At 38.8% G+C, this 17,025-nt stretch overlaps 1 protein-coding gene across 7 annotated transcripts in view; it reads right to left on the bottom strand.

Moving 5' to 3' along the window:
- The window catches only part of wdr19 (WD repeat domain 19), a 164,002-nt gene that overhangs the window by 22,786 nt on the left and 124,191 nt on the right, over positions 1-17,025 (bottom strand). For 6 of the 7 annotated variants that reach the window (XR_011960181.1, XM_072567762.1, XM_072567791.1 and 3 more), the window contains 5 exons: positions 15,677-15,754; positions 12,718-12,814; positions 12,269-12,393; positions 6,814-6,895; positions 1,406-1,556 (listed from right to left, as the gene is read on the bottom strand). Coding sequence is in view for 6 of the 7 variants with exons in the window: in XM_072567762.1 (XP_072423863.1) it covers positions 1,406-1,556; positions 6,814-6,895; positions 12,269-12,393; positions 12,718-12,814; positions 15,677-15,754 (533 nt within the window). In the remaining variant the exon portion in view is untranslated. Of the gene's footprint in view, positions 1-931; positions 957-1,405; positions 1,557-6,813; positions 6,896-12,268; positions 12,394-12,717; positions 12,815-15,676; positions 15,755-17,025 lie in introns of those variants that run through there. The other variant, XM_072567805.1, reaches the window with a different exon arrangement.

Raw genomic sequence — 17,025 nt, 5'->3', positions numbered from 1 at the left:
CCTTTGGTATTCCATGAGGATCAGTGCTGGGACCTCTGTTGTTTGTCATTTACATAAAGGATTTGGTTGAAAATGACTGTTCTGATTAGCAGGTTTGTAGAGGACATGTAGATTGTTGGAGTTATGGATAGTGAGGAAGGTTGTCAAAGGATACAACAGGATCTATATCAGCTGGAAAGTTAGGCTGAAAAATGGCAGGTGGAGTTTAATCTGAATGTGTATGAGGTGATGCATTCTGGGAGGTCAAATGCAACAGGAAACTATACAGTAATTGGTAGCACCCTGAGAAGCATTGGTATACAGATGGATCTTTAGGTGCAAGTCGATAGCTCCTTGAAAGTGGCAATCCTAGTGGACAAGGTATTGAAAAAGGCATACAGCATGCATGCCTTCATCAGTCTGGGAATTGAGTATAAAAGTTGGCAAATCATTTTGCAGCTGTGTAAGAATTTGCTCAGGTCACATTTGGAATATAGTGTGCAGTTCTGGCCCCACACTAAAGGGAGGATGTGGAGATTTTGAGGAGGATGCAAAAGAGGCTGACCAGGATGTGGCCTGAATTGGAGTGTTATAGGTATAAGGAGAGGTTGGACAAACTGATTATTTTCAACAGAGGCTGAGGGGTGACTTTACAAAAGTATATAAATTATGAGAGGCATGGATTGGGTGGATTATTTGAGTCTTTTTCTCAGGGTGAAAATGTCAAATACAACGGGGCATAGGTTTAAAGGAAAGATGTGAGGCAAGTTTTTTTTAAACACATAAGGTGGTAGGTACCTGGAACACACTGCCAGGAAAAGTGATAGAAGCAGATAGAACAGCAATGTATAAGAGGCTTTTAGACTGGCATATGAACAGGCAGAGAATAGAGAAATACAGACCAGGTGGATTAGTTTAGAAGGGCATCATTGCTGCAGACATGGTGAACAAAGTGTCTGTTCCTGTGCTATACTGTTCTATAATTGAGAAAGAGAGCAATGTCAGATTATTTAAATAATAATCATTAAACATTTCTCCTTACCATATTAAAAATATTGAAAATTGGAGGAAGTATGCTGTCTGGTTAACAGTAAAGCATTATCCAATTGGATAATGAATGCTGTCGCTATCTAACAGGCGGATGAAGGCAGTGCGTCACAAGGATGGAGGTGTTCGTCAACTCACGTATGACTGGAGTATAGGGCAATAAAGCTCCAAGAACAGATTTAATCATAGTTGGCGATCTTAGTAAGATTACACTTGTCTATTTAGACTAATGTAATACTCAGTGTGTTTTGCCTTATTTAGGAGTGACTGTTTTTAATTTGGCATTTTAAATAAGATGCAATATACTAATGGCCACAACCACAGTTATGTGAAAACTTCTGAAGATTTTCAAAGTTGACACTTTGAAGCCAATGCTTACCTAACCATAGCTTCTATCTTTTTCTTGTACTTCGGATCAATATTGTTTCTGTATTCCGGTCTCATCAGCATAGCAGCAAAACTAAAGGCAGAATTCCTTAACCCTGCTCGGTGACATTCAATTACTGTTGACGTTAGAATGGGCACAATGTCTGAAAAAAAAATGCAAGTATAAGAAATAAACAACCTTAGCAGCAAATGAAACAGATACTGTTATAGCTGCTTTATGGTTATGGTGCTGCAACAGTTTTCCAATTCCATAAATTTATTATAACAATCAAAATCTATACAGATGAGATAAAGACTCAGAGTTATTGATGCTTTTATTTTTAATCTGGTTTCATGTATCTGGAAGTTGTCAGATTGAAGTTGTCTTTGAATTCAAAATGTTAAAACTAGGATGATTCATGATGTCATGCAGAAATATCATGCAATCTGAGCTCTGTTTTGTGAAATGTTATTTAACACTTTATCCAGGGGGTTTGTGGCTGAGTGAATGGACGAAATGATTTTATACACTAGTTACACCATGGTATGATTAACTGATCTTTCCCTCATAGCTATGGTACTGAGGTACTGTCACTTCTAGTCAAATGGTTATCAGATTGAGTTCAAAAGTCCAGGTAGATATTCCAATATAATACTGCGGGAGTGCTACACTCTTGGATGTTCTGCCTTTTAAGCATTTACACTAAATTGAAGCTTCATCTGCTCTATAAGACGGATGTTACTTTGAGGTGCAGGGCCATTACATTTGGTGCCGGGGCCATTATTTATTCCTGAAGAAGGGTTTATGCCTGAAATGTTGATTCTCCTGCTCCTTGGATGCTGCCTGACCTGCTGCACTTTTCCAGCAACACATTTTTCAGCTCTGATCTCCAGCATCTGCAGTCCTCACTTGCTCCATTTTGTATTCCTCAATCAACATCACAGAAACAGATTATCTGGTCATAATGACTGCAAGCAGTTTGCTGTGTGCAAACTGACTGTTGCATATTCTTCAGCAGCGTAATATTGTCCATTTGGTGGTGGTGGGGGAGGGGGGAGGAAGGTGATGCGCAGTGGTAGTGCCCCTACATCTGAGCCATGAGGCTTAGATTAAAGTCCCACCTGCTCCAGAAGTGTCTAATAACATGTCTGAACATCTGAACAGGGAGCTGAGAAGATTTCTAATGGTGCCTATAATTCAACAGTTTTTCATTGGATGTAAAGTACCTTGGGAGGTATGGAAGTCATGAAAGGCATTGTAGAAATTACAAATTGTATTGCTTTTATGGTTACAAGATGCTGAACCTACAAAAGGAATGAAAAATTGGGTGTTCTCTTACATTAATGGGCATTTTAGAATATGTCCAGACTTTAAGCATTTCCCTGTGGAATATTAACCAATATCCAGGTGTATTTTTTTAATAGTAGACAAAAGGGCTGAAGATGATACAGGAAAACAAGATTTTTAAAATTTATGGTTTAGAGATTGATTTTCTGAAGAAATTTGTTTGATGTTGGAAATTTTGAGCCACACCTAGTTAATGCAACTAAGAGGCATAAAGTGCCTAATCACTAATTGCATAAAATGCCTTTCACACATGGTCATCTAGAATGAATAAGCACATGAAACAAAGCAAAATACGTAGTCGAGTATCAATCCAGATTTATACAAGGGAATCTCTATTGTTTTCTTTAAAATATGGCACAATGAAAACGTTGACTTCATTAGAAAAGTAACTGGTCCTAGGTTCTCCCAAACATTGGTATTCTGGTGAAGTTAAAATCAAAGAAATGGTGTAAATGGCTGAAATAAATGCCTAAATGTTCCTATAATCTTAGCAGTACAGAACTGGCTGCTATGCCTCAGTGTCCATGGATGTCTGTAAAGATTTTCCAAAAATAATTTGATTCAATGAAAGCTCCTATTGATTAGAAAATAGCTAATATACCTCTTTTTATTCAAAAAGGGAAGGATGCAGAAGTCAGGACTATAGGCCAATTAGCTTAACATTTGTCATAGGAAAAATGACAGAAGCTATTATTAAAGGCACTATAATCGGGAACTTGGATAAGTTCAAGCTAAGCAGGCATAGCCAACATTGCTTTGTTAAAGGAAAATCATCTTTAACTAATTTATTGGTGTTCTTTGAAAATGTTCTGTGTTGAGATCTTCAGATAGCATTTCAAACAGTATTGTTGAAAATAAAATCTTATGATATTGGATTTCACATACAGGTATGGATAGAAGATTGGCTAAGAGGAAGCATGGGGTAGGAATAAATGGGTCTTTTTCAGGTGGCAAGACGTTACAAGTGTTGTAATTAGTGCTGGGTCTAAACTCTTTACAGTTAATTTAAGTGATTTGGATGAAGCAACCAAAGATATGGCAGATTAATTTGCTAATGAGACAAAGACAGGTGAACTGTGAAGAGGATATAAGAAGTTTACAAAGGAAGAGGTGAATGGGCAAAGATCTGACAAATGGAATATAATGTGAGAATGTATGGAAGTGTGTATTTTGGCAAGAAGAATAAAAGTGCAACATATTACCTTAATAGAAGTTGCAGAGAAATCTGGATCACAGATGGTTAGTAAGTAGATTCAGCAAGTAATCAGGAAAACTAATGGAATATTATGTTTTATTGCGAGGAAAAATGAATGCAAGAGTAATGAGTTACAATTTAATTAAATGGGGCATTGGTGAGACCACACCTAGAGTATGGCATGCAGTACTGATCACGGTACTTACTGAAAGACGTTAATCCTTGGAAGCAGTTCAGCGAAGTTTTTATCTTCACTCGTGGGACATGGATATTACTGGCTGGGCTGGCATTTATTGCCCATTTCTAGTTGCCACTGAGAAGATGGCAGTGAGCTGCTGTTTGAACAGCTGCACTCCATGCACTGTAGGTACACCCACAATGCCATTAGGGAGGGAATTTCAGGATTTTGAAATTTAAATCTTTTTCAAGCAGAGATGGGTAGATTATTAGTTACCGAGAGGATGGAAGATTATCTGCGGTATGCAAGAACGCATAGTTGAGCTTATAATCAGATCAGTCATTATCTTATTGAATAGCACAGCAGGTTCAAAGGGCCTAAAGGCCTAACGTTGTTCCTATTGTTGTTCGTAAAGCAGTCTAATCAGATCCATTCTTTCTCTCTAATTCCCTTTTGAAATGATTATAAATATTAGGTTCTATGTCGTTATCATTCACTGTGTAAATATGTTCTCTTACATTCTTCCAGCATCTCAGGTTCAACATCTTAAATCTATGTCCCTTGGTCCTTGTACCACGTGTTAACAGAACAGCTTTTCTTTGTCAACTTTATCGAAACCTGTTATGGTTCTGTCACTTTTATGCAATCCCTTTACCTAAAATTCTTCACATCTGAAACCATCATAGTAAATCTCCACTGCATCCTCTCAAGGACCCTTCTGTGGTGCCAGAACTGGCAAAATATTCTAATAATGGCCTAATCATAGCTTTAACCACTGTTTCATTCAACTTCATTCTGCTTTTGTACTCAGTACCTCTACTTATGTAGCCTAAGATTCCATGATGGTATCATCTGTTGTCATTTCCCCCACCTCCAAACGGACCCCACCACCAGGGATATATTTCCCTCCCCTCCCCTATAAGCGTTCTGAAAAGACCACTCCCTCCATGACTCCCTCGTCAGGTCCACACCCCCCACCAACCCAACCTCCACTCCCGGCACCTTCCCCTGCAACCGCAAGAAATGCAAAACTTGCGCCCACACCTTCCCCCTTACTTCCCTCCAAGGCCCCAAGGGAGCCTTCCATATCTGCCACAAATTCACCTGCACCTCCACACAGATCATTTACTGCATCCGTTGCACCCGATGTGGCCTCCTCTATATTGGGGAGACAGGCCGCCTACTTGCGGAACGTTTCAGAGAACACCTCTGGGACACCCGGACCAACCAACCCAACTACCCCGTGGTAGCTCAACACTTCAACTCCCCCTCCCACTCCACCAGGGACAGGCAGGTCCTTGGACTCCTCCATCGCCAGACCATAGCAACACGACGGTTGGAGGAAGAGCGCCTCATCTTCTGCCTAGGAACCCTCCAACTGCAAGGGATGAACTCAGATTTCTCCAGTTTCCTCATTTCCCCTCCCCCCACCTTGTCTCAGTCCCAACTCTCGAACTCAGCACCACCTTCCTAACCTGCAATCTTCTTCCTGACCTCTCCGCCCCCGCCCCCACCCCCACCCTGGCCCATCACCCTCACCTTAACCTCCTTCCACCTATCGCATTTCCAACACCCCTCCCCCAAGTCCCTCCTCCCTACCTTTTATCTTAGTCTGCTTGGCACACTTTCCTCATTCCTGAAGAAGGGCTCATGCCCGAAACGTCGATTCTCTTGCTCCTTGGATGCTGCCTGACCTGCTGCGCTTTTCCAGCAATACATTTTCAGCTCTGATCTCCAGCATCTGCAGTCCTCACTTTCTCCTATAAGATTCCACATGCTTTGTTAACTGATCTCTCAGCAGGTTCTGAAACCTTCAAAATCTGTCCTTTGTCCTTGTATGCTTTTTAGAACTGTGCTATGTAGTGTACATTGTCTTTCCACATTTCTCTGCCAAAGTACATCACCTCACACTCTTCTGTATTAAATTCCATTTTCCACTTGCCTGCTCATTCTGTTAGCCTGTCCATGACCTTTTACATTCGATTGGTATAATTCTGTCAATCACATCTCCAAAAATTGGAATCATCAGCAAATTTTACTATAATTTTCAAAATCCAACTAATTGCTTAGACCATCTAGAAGGACAAGGACAGCAGATAAATGGGAACATGACCATTTGCAAGTTCCCCTCCAATCCATCACTATTGATTTGTAAATATATTGCTGTTCCTTTACTGTCACTGGGTCAAAACCCTGGAATTCCCTCCCTAATAGCAGAGTTGGTGTACCAACAGCACATGGATTGCAGCAATTCAAGAGGACAGTTCACCTTCAAGGGCAATTAGGAATGGGAAATAAATGCTGGCCCTGTCAGCGATATCTATGTCTCACCAGTAAATAAAACAAAACATAAGCAACAGTGGTCCTCGCATTGTATTTTGGCAAACACTGTTGCCAACCAACCTTCAGTCATTTTCTTCACCAAACCAATTTTGACCCTTCTATCCCATGAACCTCAATTCTGTTAACCAGCATTTTATGCAGTACTTTGTCATAGGCTTTCTAAAATTCATGTGAAAGCCATAAGATTTCATTTAATTGAGGATATATGCCTTATTGTACTGCAACTGAAAATTATACAATTTAGCCTACCCTCAGCATAATATTAACAATTTGTAATAATGAAAGATTTGGACTTCTATTAAAAATTTTAAGCTTTGGCATATGACTGTTCCTTTTTAATTCACATGTGACACTTACGAGATGGAAACTTGCTGATGTTATTTGCAACTCGGATGAGCATCCTTGCTCCTTTCATGTGGTCTCCACGCTTTACATGAGTCTACAAAGAGGAAATAAATCTTCAATTAAGAAAGGAATAGAAACGATAACTTATATTGAGATAGCACCTTTAATGTAATTAAATATCCCAAGGTGCTTCACTACAGAGGTATATGATAATAAGTTACATGAAATATCAAGTCAGAGAAGGAGTAGGTTTTAATGGTCTTCAGTCGGCCTAGCACTATATCCCTTCTATATGGCACCTTTCTGTGCAACAGTAGATGACATAATTCTTGAACATCAAGAAGTTAGGAGATGAAAAGACAAGGCTCAAAAACTTCTTCCAAGTAAAAGTATCATCATTTTTGGTGACAATAATACTGAACAAGTTAGATCCTTGAGTGAAATCTTCTTTGATAGACAATAATTTTTATTTTTGTAATTTAGTTACCAATTGGTCAGGCACTGAACACATTCACAAGATGCTGCCAATGTACTTTTAACAATAAAAGGTTTATTACACAAAAGAAAAATAAAATAAAGCTATATATATAAAAAGAGAAGGATGTTATTGTTTTTATACACAGCAAAAAAATTCAACCATTTTCCCCAGCAATATCCTTTACAGACATTCAACCCTGGTTAAGTAGCACTCCTATCTTCACTCTTTTTAATTTCTTATTCATCTGAAGGGATTGCAAGCATTTTCTTTCAGCAGCTTTTTGCACATTCACCAGATGTAATGCTCTCTCTTCCTGAGATAGTCACAAATTAACTCACTGAACTCTAAGAAAGCTCAGGGTTTTTTTCAAGCTTCTCTTTTGGGACTGCTAAAATAGCTTAAGGTTTCGTTTTGGCTATGGTGACCTGGTGATGACCAAAACTAAACTGGCCTTCTGTCATGCATCTTTTCTTCTGAACTGAACCTCCTTCTGGCCTCTTTTTCTGGAGAGTGTAAAAGAAGATTCTGTAGATCGGCAGAAGAAAAGTTTAGCAATTATCTCAACAGATAGCTTATTTAATAATTTAGCAAGAGTCAGAAAATTTCTTGGGAATTATGTTTTGATTCATTACTGAAAAGAGATTTCTGACACTTAATACTCATCTTCCCAGAAACAAATAAACAAAAATCTCTTTACCACTACTTTAGAATCCATGTTTCCAAAGAATAATAACGTATTATGAACCTTATCCTGACATTTCTCACTGCATTGTCAAGCACTGAAAATCATGTCTGTAATTCCATGTTTTGGTTGGAAGCCACACTGGCTTTCTGGAAGGATTTCCTCTGAGACTGGGAGAAAGTGCCTAGTGAGAGCTCAGGAAATGATTTTCCCAGGGATGGAGAGCAAGGAGATTCCCACAGTTTACTTGTTTCTTTACTTGAAGATGGTGGCAATGACAGCATTCTTGAAATCAGCAAAGATTGCTTAGTCCCAGATTTTCAGGAACACTTGATGGAGATGACAGGTAAGCTCTGCTCCATGTTTGAAAATCTCTGCTGGAATCCCATCTACTCCTGCAGCTTTACTATTCATGATTTGCTTAATGATGGCTTCATCTTCTGCTACACTAGGTTGGAGTCCAAGATCTTCCTTGGTGGAGAATGGGGGGGGGATTTCATCAAACACGTCCTTACCCATGATTATATTGCTGCTTTAAGTTCTTTGAAGTGTTCTGTCCAACAAAAACTGATGTCTTATCCATCAGGGAGACCAAATGCGAACTGGGTGACAGCTTTTGGAACACCTTCATTGAGCCCATAAGCATCACTTTGAACTTGTCATTTTAGCAAATTATCAGACTCCTTGATTGATGTGTAATACTGGATGAGCAGAAATTTTATTTGATTAAGTATTGGGAAGCTATTATCAGTCGCCATCTTGCTTCTATGCTGATTTCTGTCCATAGCCTGCTACTGTTCTAATGAATTTCAACACTAGCTGGAGGAACAGAACCTTATCATTTGACTTGCCACTCCAGAGTCTTTTGGACTCAACACTACATTCAGTAGATTTTGATCGCAGGTCTACGTTTGTCTTGTTCCCCACTTAAAAATAGTTTTTTTCTCTACTGTTTGGTCTTCTTTTGGTTTCCTACTTTGTCCCTTTACATTATATTTAGATTTTTTTTGTGGTTAGCACACACCATTTGGACAGAACCATTGTTTCTTTACTATATCCAATACCACTCTCTGCTGTCACAATTTAACCTTGCACATGAACTCGTACATCTCCCTACCTTTTCCACTGGTTTAAAAAGGTTCTTACATTTTTGTCTTTCATCAGTTCTGATTAAAGGTTATTGTCCAGAAATGCGAATTCTGTTTCTCTCCACAAGTGCTGCTTGGCCTACTGAGACTTTTCAACATATTTTATTCTTCTAGTACATTTTAAGAGGGCAAGTAAGGAAGCGAGACAGGAGTTGTGGGAAGGATATCCCAAGGCTGCTGAAAACTTAGACTCTAATGGCAAACAGTTAAATTTTTGGATGCGCAATAGGTCTGATTTGAAGAGTGTACATAACTCAGGGTTAGATTGGACAGAGGTAGGACTGCTGATGACAAGGAAGGATTTCAAACCAAAGATGAGAATTTTAAAATCAACATGCAGCTTGGTTGAGAGCAAATATAGATCATCAAGCACAGGAATAATTGAGAAAAGGACTTTCTGCAAGTTAAATGGGCAAAGTTTTGGATGACCTCAATTTTAGATGATAGACTGTGGCATGCCAGTTAGCAGTGCTCCTGAAATTCAAGGCTACAGGGAAACAGAGAGACAGATGAGTGTTTCAGCAGCACAAGAGTTGAGAATGAAATTGAGCGATGTTATGAGGTGAAAATAGGCACAGGAGGACAAGGGCTTATCATGCGGTTAAATGTAGCACCAGATTTGCAAATAGATTGGCTTGTTCTCAGATTGTTGCCAGAAAGGAGGATGGGATGGGTAGTGGACAGAGTTTTGAGAGGGTATTGATAATGGCTTCCGAATACATAATCAGAAAATTTCTACTCATACAATATTACACGTCGGATGAGGAGTCTGATAATACAGCAAGAGTGAAAGAGTTGCGAGAGGCAATGTGAAGTAGAGCTGTGAGTTATCTGCATGTGAAAGGTAAGGCTGCACCTTCATATGATGTTATCAAGGTGCAGGAAGTAGTTAAGAAATAGGTGGAAGCCATGGACAGCTCCTTGGAGGACACCAGAAGTAATAGTGCTAAAGCCACTTCTCACTTTACATTTCTCATTGTCATGGAAAGGCTGTCAATATCAGTAAAAACACTGCCCACCTTAGTAATGCTCTCCTAAAATGTCTTCCATCAGGCAGTCGATACAAAAGCTTGAACAAACATCAACAGGGTTGTTAAGAAAGCATATGGAGTTTTGGCTTTCATTAACAGGGGGATTGAGTTTAAGAGCCGTGAGATCTTGTTGCAGCTCTATAAAACTTTTGTTAGACCGCACTTGGAATTCTGTGTCCAGTTCTGGTCGCCCTATTATAGGAAAGATGTGGATGCTTTGGAGAGGGTTCAGAGGAGGTTTACCAGGATGCTGCCTGGAATGGAGGGCTTACCTTACGAAGAGAGGTTGACTGAGCTCAGACTTTTTTCATTGGAAGAAAGAAAGAAGAGAGGGGACCTAATTGAGGTGTACAAGATAAGTATAGAGGGGATGTCAGAGGTGGGTTCTTTACGCAGAGTTGAGAGAGCATGGAATGCGTTGCCAGCAGCAGTTATGGAAGCGAGGTCATTGGGGATATTTAAGAGACTGCTGGATATGCATATGGTTACAGAAATTTGAGGGTTCGTACATTAGGATCAATGGTCGGCACAACATCGTGGGCTGAAGGGCCTGTTCTGTGCTGTACTGTTCTAGGTTCAAGAACAACTTCTTCTCTGCTATTATTAGACTGATGAATGGACTTCAAATAACTTCAAACAATGTTGTTCTTGCTTTGTGATTGCAAACAAAGCTTTTCATTGTACTTAGGTACATGTGACAACAAATCATGTAAGTGATTCTCTGGCTGTGATTAGATAAGAATGGAATTAGGTGAAAGCAGCACCATTCAACTGTGTTACAGAGTGGCTTTGGAGGAGGATATGGAGGTCAACCACATCAAAAACTGCAGGTAGAAGGATGAATGAAGAAAGCTTACCTCCATTTACAGTCACAGAGGATTTCAAACGTGATAAGAGTTGTTTTGGTACATGATACTCCAAGATCTGATAGGTGAGATTCATGGAATTCCAGGAAAGATAGCAATGGATTTGGGAAGTGACAAGGTTGAAGGTAGTTGGAGATAATTGGTAATTTGCAACTCGAGTTCAAAGATTGAGTTTCTGATAAGATGACAACAATGGAAGTTTAAGGAAACAATAAAAGGTATAACACCTGAAAGAAAGAGAACTTGTTACAACATTGACTAAGATGGAAGACAATGTGGAGATGTTTAATACAGTCAAAGGTACACAGCGTGTGGATGAGGTGAAATCAAACTGAGCATGAGGGAAGACAGGAGAGTCATTCGAGGAAGATGTCAGTTCAGCGTTAGGGCATGGGGAAGCATCAAAGGATGTTTGGCTGGAGGGAGTGGCATTGCAGAGTGAAATGATCAAATCCTGTCAATCTTAGTGACAATGACCGTCCTGCACCTGTTAAGCTAATTAATTGCGAATAGTTTAATTCTACTCCTGCTTTCCCTCATTTAGTGCAACCACATTTCATATTGTAAATATACCTGCTTTAATATATCAATTAAATATTGAACAAATCTCTTCAAATTTGGCCACTAAGAAGCGCAAGAGTTTGACTTGTTGAAGAATTTTCTTTCCCTCTCTGAAGAATTCCATTGGGTTGAATGACCTCAAATCAGATGACTCATTCCCAAGACTTGCTGGTATAAAATGGCTGATCTTGGATAAACTAATCATTTATCTTCCCTTTTCCTCATTTCTACTGACTTTGATACTTCTTTATTTATCATAGGATATGGTCATCACTGAGCCTGCATTTATTGCCCATCCTAATCGTCCTTAAGGCGGTAGTGGTGAGCTGCCTTCTTGAATTGCTGCTGTCCACTTAATGTAGGTAGACTCAAAATGCCAACAGCAAGGGAATTCCGGGATTTTGATCCAGTAGCACTGAAGAAATTGAGATATCTTTCGGTTAAGATGGTGAGTGGCTTGGAGGGGCTTTCGCAGTTGGTAGTATATTATGAAGGTTTAGTAATTTGCACATGTGGTGTAATGGGGCAACTATCCTAAGCATATTTCTGTTGATAGCCATAGAACACTTTCTATCCAAAGAAAGAGTGTATACATACAAAAAGCACCAGTTAAGAGTTAGCTGTTAAGCACATAAGTTTAGATCACACTGCCCAGAAAAAAACATGGAATACTATGCTCATGACACACAAAAGCTTCCTACCTTTACCAGAATGTAGCTGTGCAGAATCATAAGGTTTGTCACCATTTCTGAGGGGATTTTGATTTTGTGTGCTTTGAGCTCTGTGTACATACTAAACAGCACATCGTGTGCATTCCTATAGTTTCCTGAAACAAGGCAAAACATACAATATACCACATTGCCTTTTTAATTTCTATTATGAAAATAAAATTTTGCAGTTTATTATTCGCGACTTACAACACAGCTGTCTCATTAATCTATGACAGACATGAAATATTCTAGGGTTTTAAAGCAATTGGATTCTTTAAAGCAGAATTGACTTTCTAGGACTGGAAACTAGAAATCTGATTATTTGCATATCAATTTCCAATAGGCAAGATTAAAACACTTATCCCATAAAGGCTCACGCTGAAAGAGAAAAATTACTTTTCCACAGAAGCTTTTTTTCCCTTAGTATGGATGGATCATACCTGCAGATTGTTCTTCTCTAGCGATTATTATGGCTGTTCTGGCTGCTTCTCGATATTGCTTCAAAGCCATATACAGTCGGAAAAGATACTTTGCATCCTATATTGGCAAGGTGAAAAGGGAGAAATAGTGTCATGGGAGGGATGAGGTGGGAAATAAGGTTTTGAATTTTAAATGCAATTCATAAATGCACATAAAATTCATACAGAATCTTTTTAGTATCTTAGCTTGATGATTGGTTTAATGAAACAATTTCAGAGTTCAGAAAAATGTGACAACAATATTTAACTGGAAATCAAAAGCCTGACTCTCACCTGCTCAAGGTTGATACTTCTGAAATTTTTAAAGCATCTTACCATCCTCACCATCAAAAAATACTTTCAAAAATGTGAGATTTTAAATAGTTAGAAAATAAATGATCAAATTAAAGGATCCCGAAAAAAGTGGAAAATGCTGGAAACACTCAGCAGTTCAGACATCATCTATAGAGGGAGAAACAAGTGTTAACATTATAGGGCAAAGATCCTTAATCAGAATGGATAATAGTTAGCAATGAGGCGGGGGGGGGGGGGGGGGAGGTGGTAGACAGACTCAAAGGGAATGATAATGAGGCAAAAGATGCAATTTCAAAAAGTATGTTGTTGCCTGAAAGCAAAAATAAGAGACAAAAATCAAAATTTAAAGCATGGAAGAATATGAACAGGAATTATTCATTTGTTTTGTAGAGTTTGAGAACAAAATTTGATAGTTTGACTGTATTAAGCTCTTGACAGTGCAGTACTAGACAAGATTGGAGAGATAAATGACTCATAAGAGATCTGTACAGTCAGTTCAGCTATAATGCGGTAGTTCTGTTCGCATGCAATCCTGTATTATAAGAAAATCATGTAATAGCAGCACCATTTAAACTAATGGGGCCAGAATCACATTATAACCAATATACACTTTAAAACTTTGCACTTTAGGAAGTGTCCCCAATTTATCAGTCACATTATAGCAAATTTGTGTTAATGAAACATACATTATAACGGAATGACCTGTACATGGGACAAACAGCAGCATCGAAAGTAACCAAAGGAGAGTTGGAATGACGTGGATTGGAAAAGCAGTTTGTCAAGAGTATTATTTTTAACCAGTGCACTTCAATGTGTCTACAGCAGGAATGCTCGAAAAAGCATTTGAAGTCACACAATCTGGTGCTAAGATTAACGACAAATGAGAACATCAGATATGCAGATAAAGTCATACAGTCCTACACCACGGAAACAGATGCTTCAATCCAATCAGTCCATGCCAATCATGATAAAATAGTTGTAACAGTACAAAAGAAGAATCAGAACCAGCAGACAGAATAATAATAGCAAACACGAACTTCAGGGTGAATTGAACATTAAATAAAACAACTGATGGATATTTCAAAATCACCTAGAAATATTCATACATCCATAGAGGGAAGAGGACTAGAACCTGCACAAAATTCAAGTATTTAAAAGATAATGTGGAATTATATGTATTCCATGATAAAGGGAAGATTCAGCAAAGAAACAATAACAATGAGAAAAGCTAATTTGGTAAGAAGTAATCCTCCCTAACTGAAAACTGAATAAACAACTTAATTAAGTGACTTATTTATAAAGTTCACTTTAGAATGTTGTTTTATATGGATGTGAAGAGTGGACCTTACGGAATGAGGAAACTAACTTGCTAAACAGCTCTGAAATGTGGGTCGTAGGAGAATGAAAAGGATCTGTACAGATAAAGTAAAAAATTACTAAGTGCTGTGGAGAATGGAGGAACAAATACATTTGCTGAATGTAAAGAAGAAAAGACAGTGTGTCTGGACAGGGCACATTTTAAGATGAAATGGAATTTCAAGAGACCTAATGAAGGGGGAAATTTCAAGAAAAAAAAGACAAAAGAACAACATGTGAAATTGAGTGGCTTGAAAATTGAAATAAGGTACTGGCAAATTAAAAGAACAGAACAGGATAGAGGGGTATGGAAACAGTCCTGTGAGCCAAGGACCTGCATTTGAACAAAGCACAGGCGATGGTGATGATGCTGATGTTGCTCACAAGAGAATAAAAAAAAACAAGTTTTGTCATTTCAAAGTATGAATTCTGTTCTGTTGCCACACCGAGCAATAATTTAGAATAACATCTCTACATTACACCTCCATTATAAACTACACTGCTGGTGAAATTTTAAATATATTTTACAGTGATGCATTGCATTTAGCTCACTGTTTGAGCAACCAGGGAAGCCAGACCAAAGTTGTTTTGTTGCAGACAATTTTTTTTACCCAGGAAACTAAACATTACAATTTGAAACATGCTGAGCTGTCAAATTCATAACAGTTAACAGGTGATGCACATCACAATTTTTAAAAATTGTAAATGTAGATTATCCCTCATTCAAGTGATTAAACTTAAAATAAACCAGAAATATATTTTATAAAAATGTGCAATATAATTGGTGCTGTATCAACCACACAAGAAACATCAAGTGATTTTTTTTATTCATTTACAGGATGTGGTCATCATTGGCTAGTCCAGTATTTATTCCCAATCTCTAATTATCGAAAATTAAGAATCAATTAAGAGTCAGCAATACTGGTGTGGGAGTGGAGTCACATGTAGGTCAGACCAGGTGAGGGTGGCATTTTCCTTCCTTGAAGGACAGTAGTGAACCAGATGGGTTTTTATTACAATTGTTTCATGATCATCATGAGACCCTTAATTCCAGATTCTCATTGAATATAAATTCCACCATCTGCCATGGTGGGATTCAATCCTGGGTCCTCAGATTAACAATCTAGCCATAATATTACTAGGTCATTACCTCCCCTTAACTATTTGAATATTACAATATTGTTGGAAAGTACATCAAAATAAAATTTGATATATAATATGCAAAATAAGTAGAAAATGTCTAGCATTATTAATTCAGAAACAGAGTTACCTTGGGCATTCCATCGCTCTCACCCATTAGATAATCTATGAGCTGACTAGTTAGCATGTCATCTTTGGCTTGTCCAACCTTGCAAAAGTAAAAATACAACTTTAAAAATAAATCACCAAGTCTGTAGGGTCTTCTCTACCCTTACATGAATGTCCCCCATTTGCCACAAAAGCACGTAAAATCTTCTAAGAGCATGAAGAACAAATTGATACTTTCTAAAGATGCACTGGGGGAATACAAACCCTATCCTACCTACAAAATGCAGTTAAAAACAAAAAAAAACTGTAGATGCTGTAAGTTTGAAACAACAACAGAAATTATTGGAGAAACTAAGGTATGGCAGCATGGTGACCAAATAGGTGAATGAGGGTAAAGTGGTTGACGTGGCGTATATGGATTTCAGTAAGGCGTTTGATAAGGTTCCCAACAATAGTCTATTGCACAAAATATGGAGACATGGGATTAAGGGTAGTTTAGTGGTTTGGATCAGAAGTTGGCTAGCTGAAAGAAGACAGAGGGTGGTGGTTGATGGGAAATGTTCATCTTGGAGTTCCGTTACTAGTGGTGTACCGCAAGGATCTGTTTTTGGGGCCACTGCTGTTTGTCATTTTTATAAGTGGCCTGGATGAGGGCATAGAAGGATGGGTTAGTAAATTTTGCGGATGACACTAAGGTTGGTGGAGTTGTGGACAGTGTGGAAAGATGTTGCAGCTTACAGAGGGACATAGATAAGCTGCAGAGCTGGGCTGGGAGGTGGCAAGTGGAGTTTAATGTGGAAATGTGTGAGGTGACTCACTTTGGAAGGAGCTATAGGAATGCAGAGTACTGGGCTAATGGTAAGATTCTTGGTAGTGGTAGATGAGCAGAGAGATCTTGGTATCCATGTACATAAATCCCTGCAAGTTAACAACCCTATCAACCTGGGTGGTAAGAAGGCATACGGAGAGGGATTGATTTTCGGAGTTACGAGATTATGCTGTAGCTGTACAAAACTCTGGTGCAGTCGCACTTAGAGTATTCTGTATAGTTTTGGTCACCGTATTATAGGAAGGATGGGAAAGCTTTGGAGAGGATTCAGAGATACACTGGGATGTGGCCTTTTATGAAGGGAAGGTCATATGAGGAAAGGCTGAGGGACTTGAGGCTGTTTTCATTAGAGAGAAGGTTGAGACATGACTTAACTGATACATACAAGATGATTTGAGGGTTAGATAGGGTGAACAGTGAGAGCCTTTTTTTCCTCAGATGGCGATGGCTAGCATGAGAGGACATAGCTTTAAATTGAGGGGTGATAGATATAGGTCAGATGTCAGAGGTAGTCTCTTTACTCAGAGAGTAGTAGGGGCGTG

The sequence above is a fragment of the Chiloscyllium punctatum genome, chromosome 1 (genome assembly GCF_047496795.1).
Source record: "Chiloscyllium punctatum isolate Juve2018m chromosome 1, sChiPun1.3, whole genome shotgun sequence".
NCBI classification, from domain to species: domain Eukaryota; kingdom Metazoa; phylum Chordata; class Chondrichthyes; order Orectolobiformes; family Hemiscylliidae; genus Chiloscyllium; species Chiloscyllium punctatum.
The sequence above is the reverse complement of the archived record's forward strand: the minus strand, read 5'-3'. Positions and strand labels throughout refer to the sequence as shown.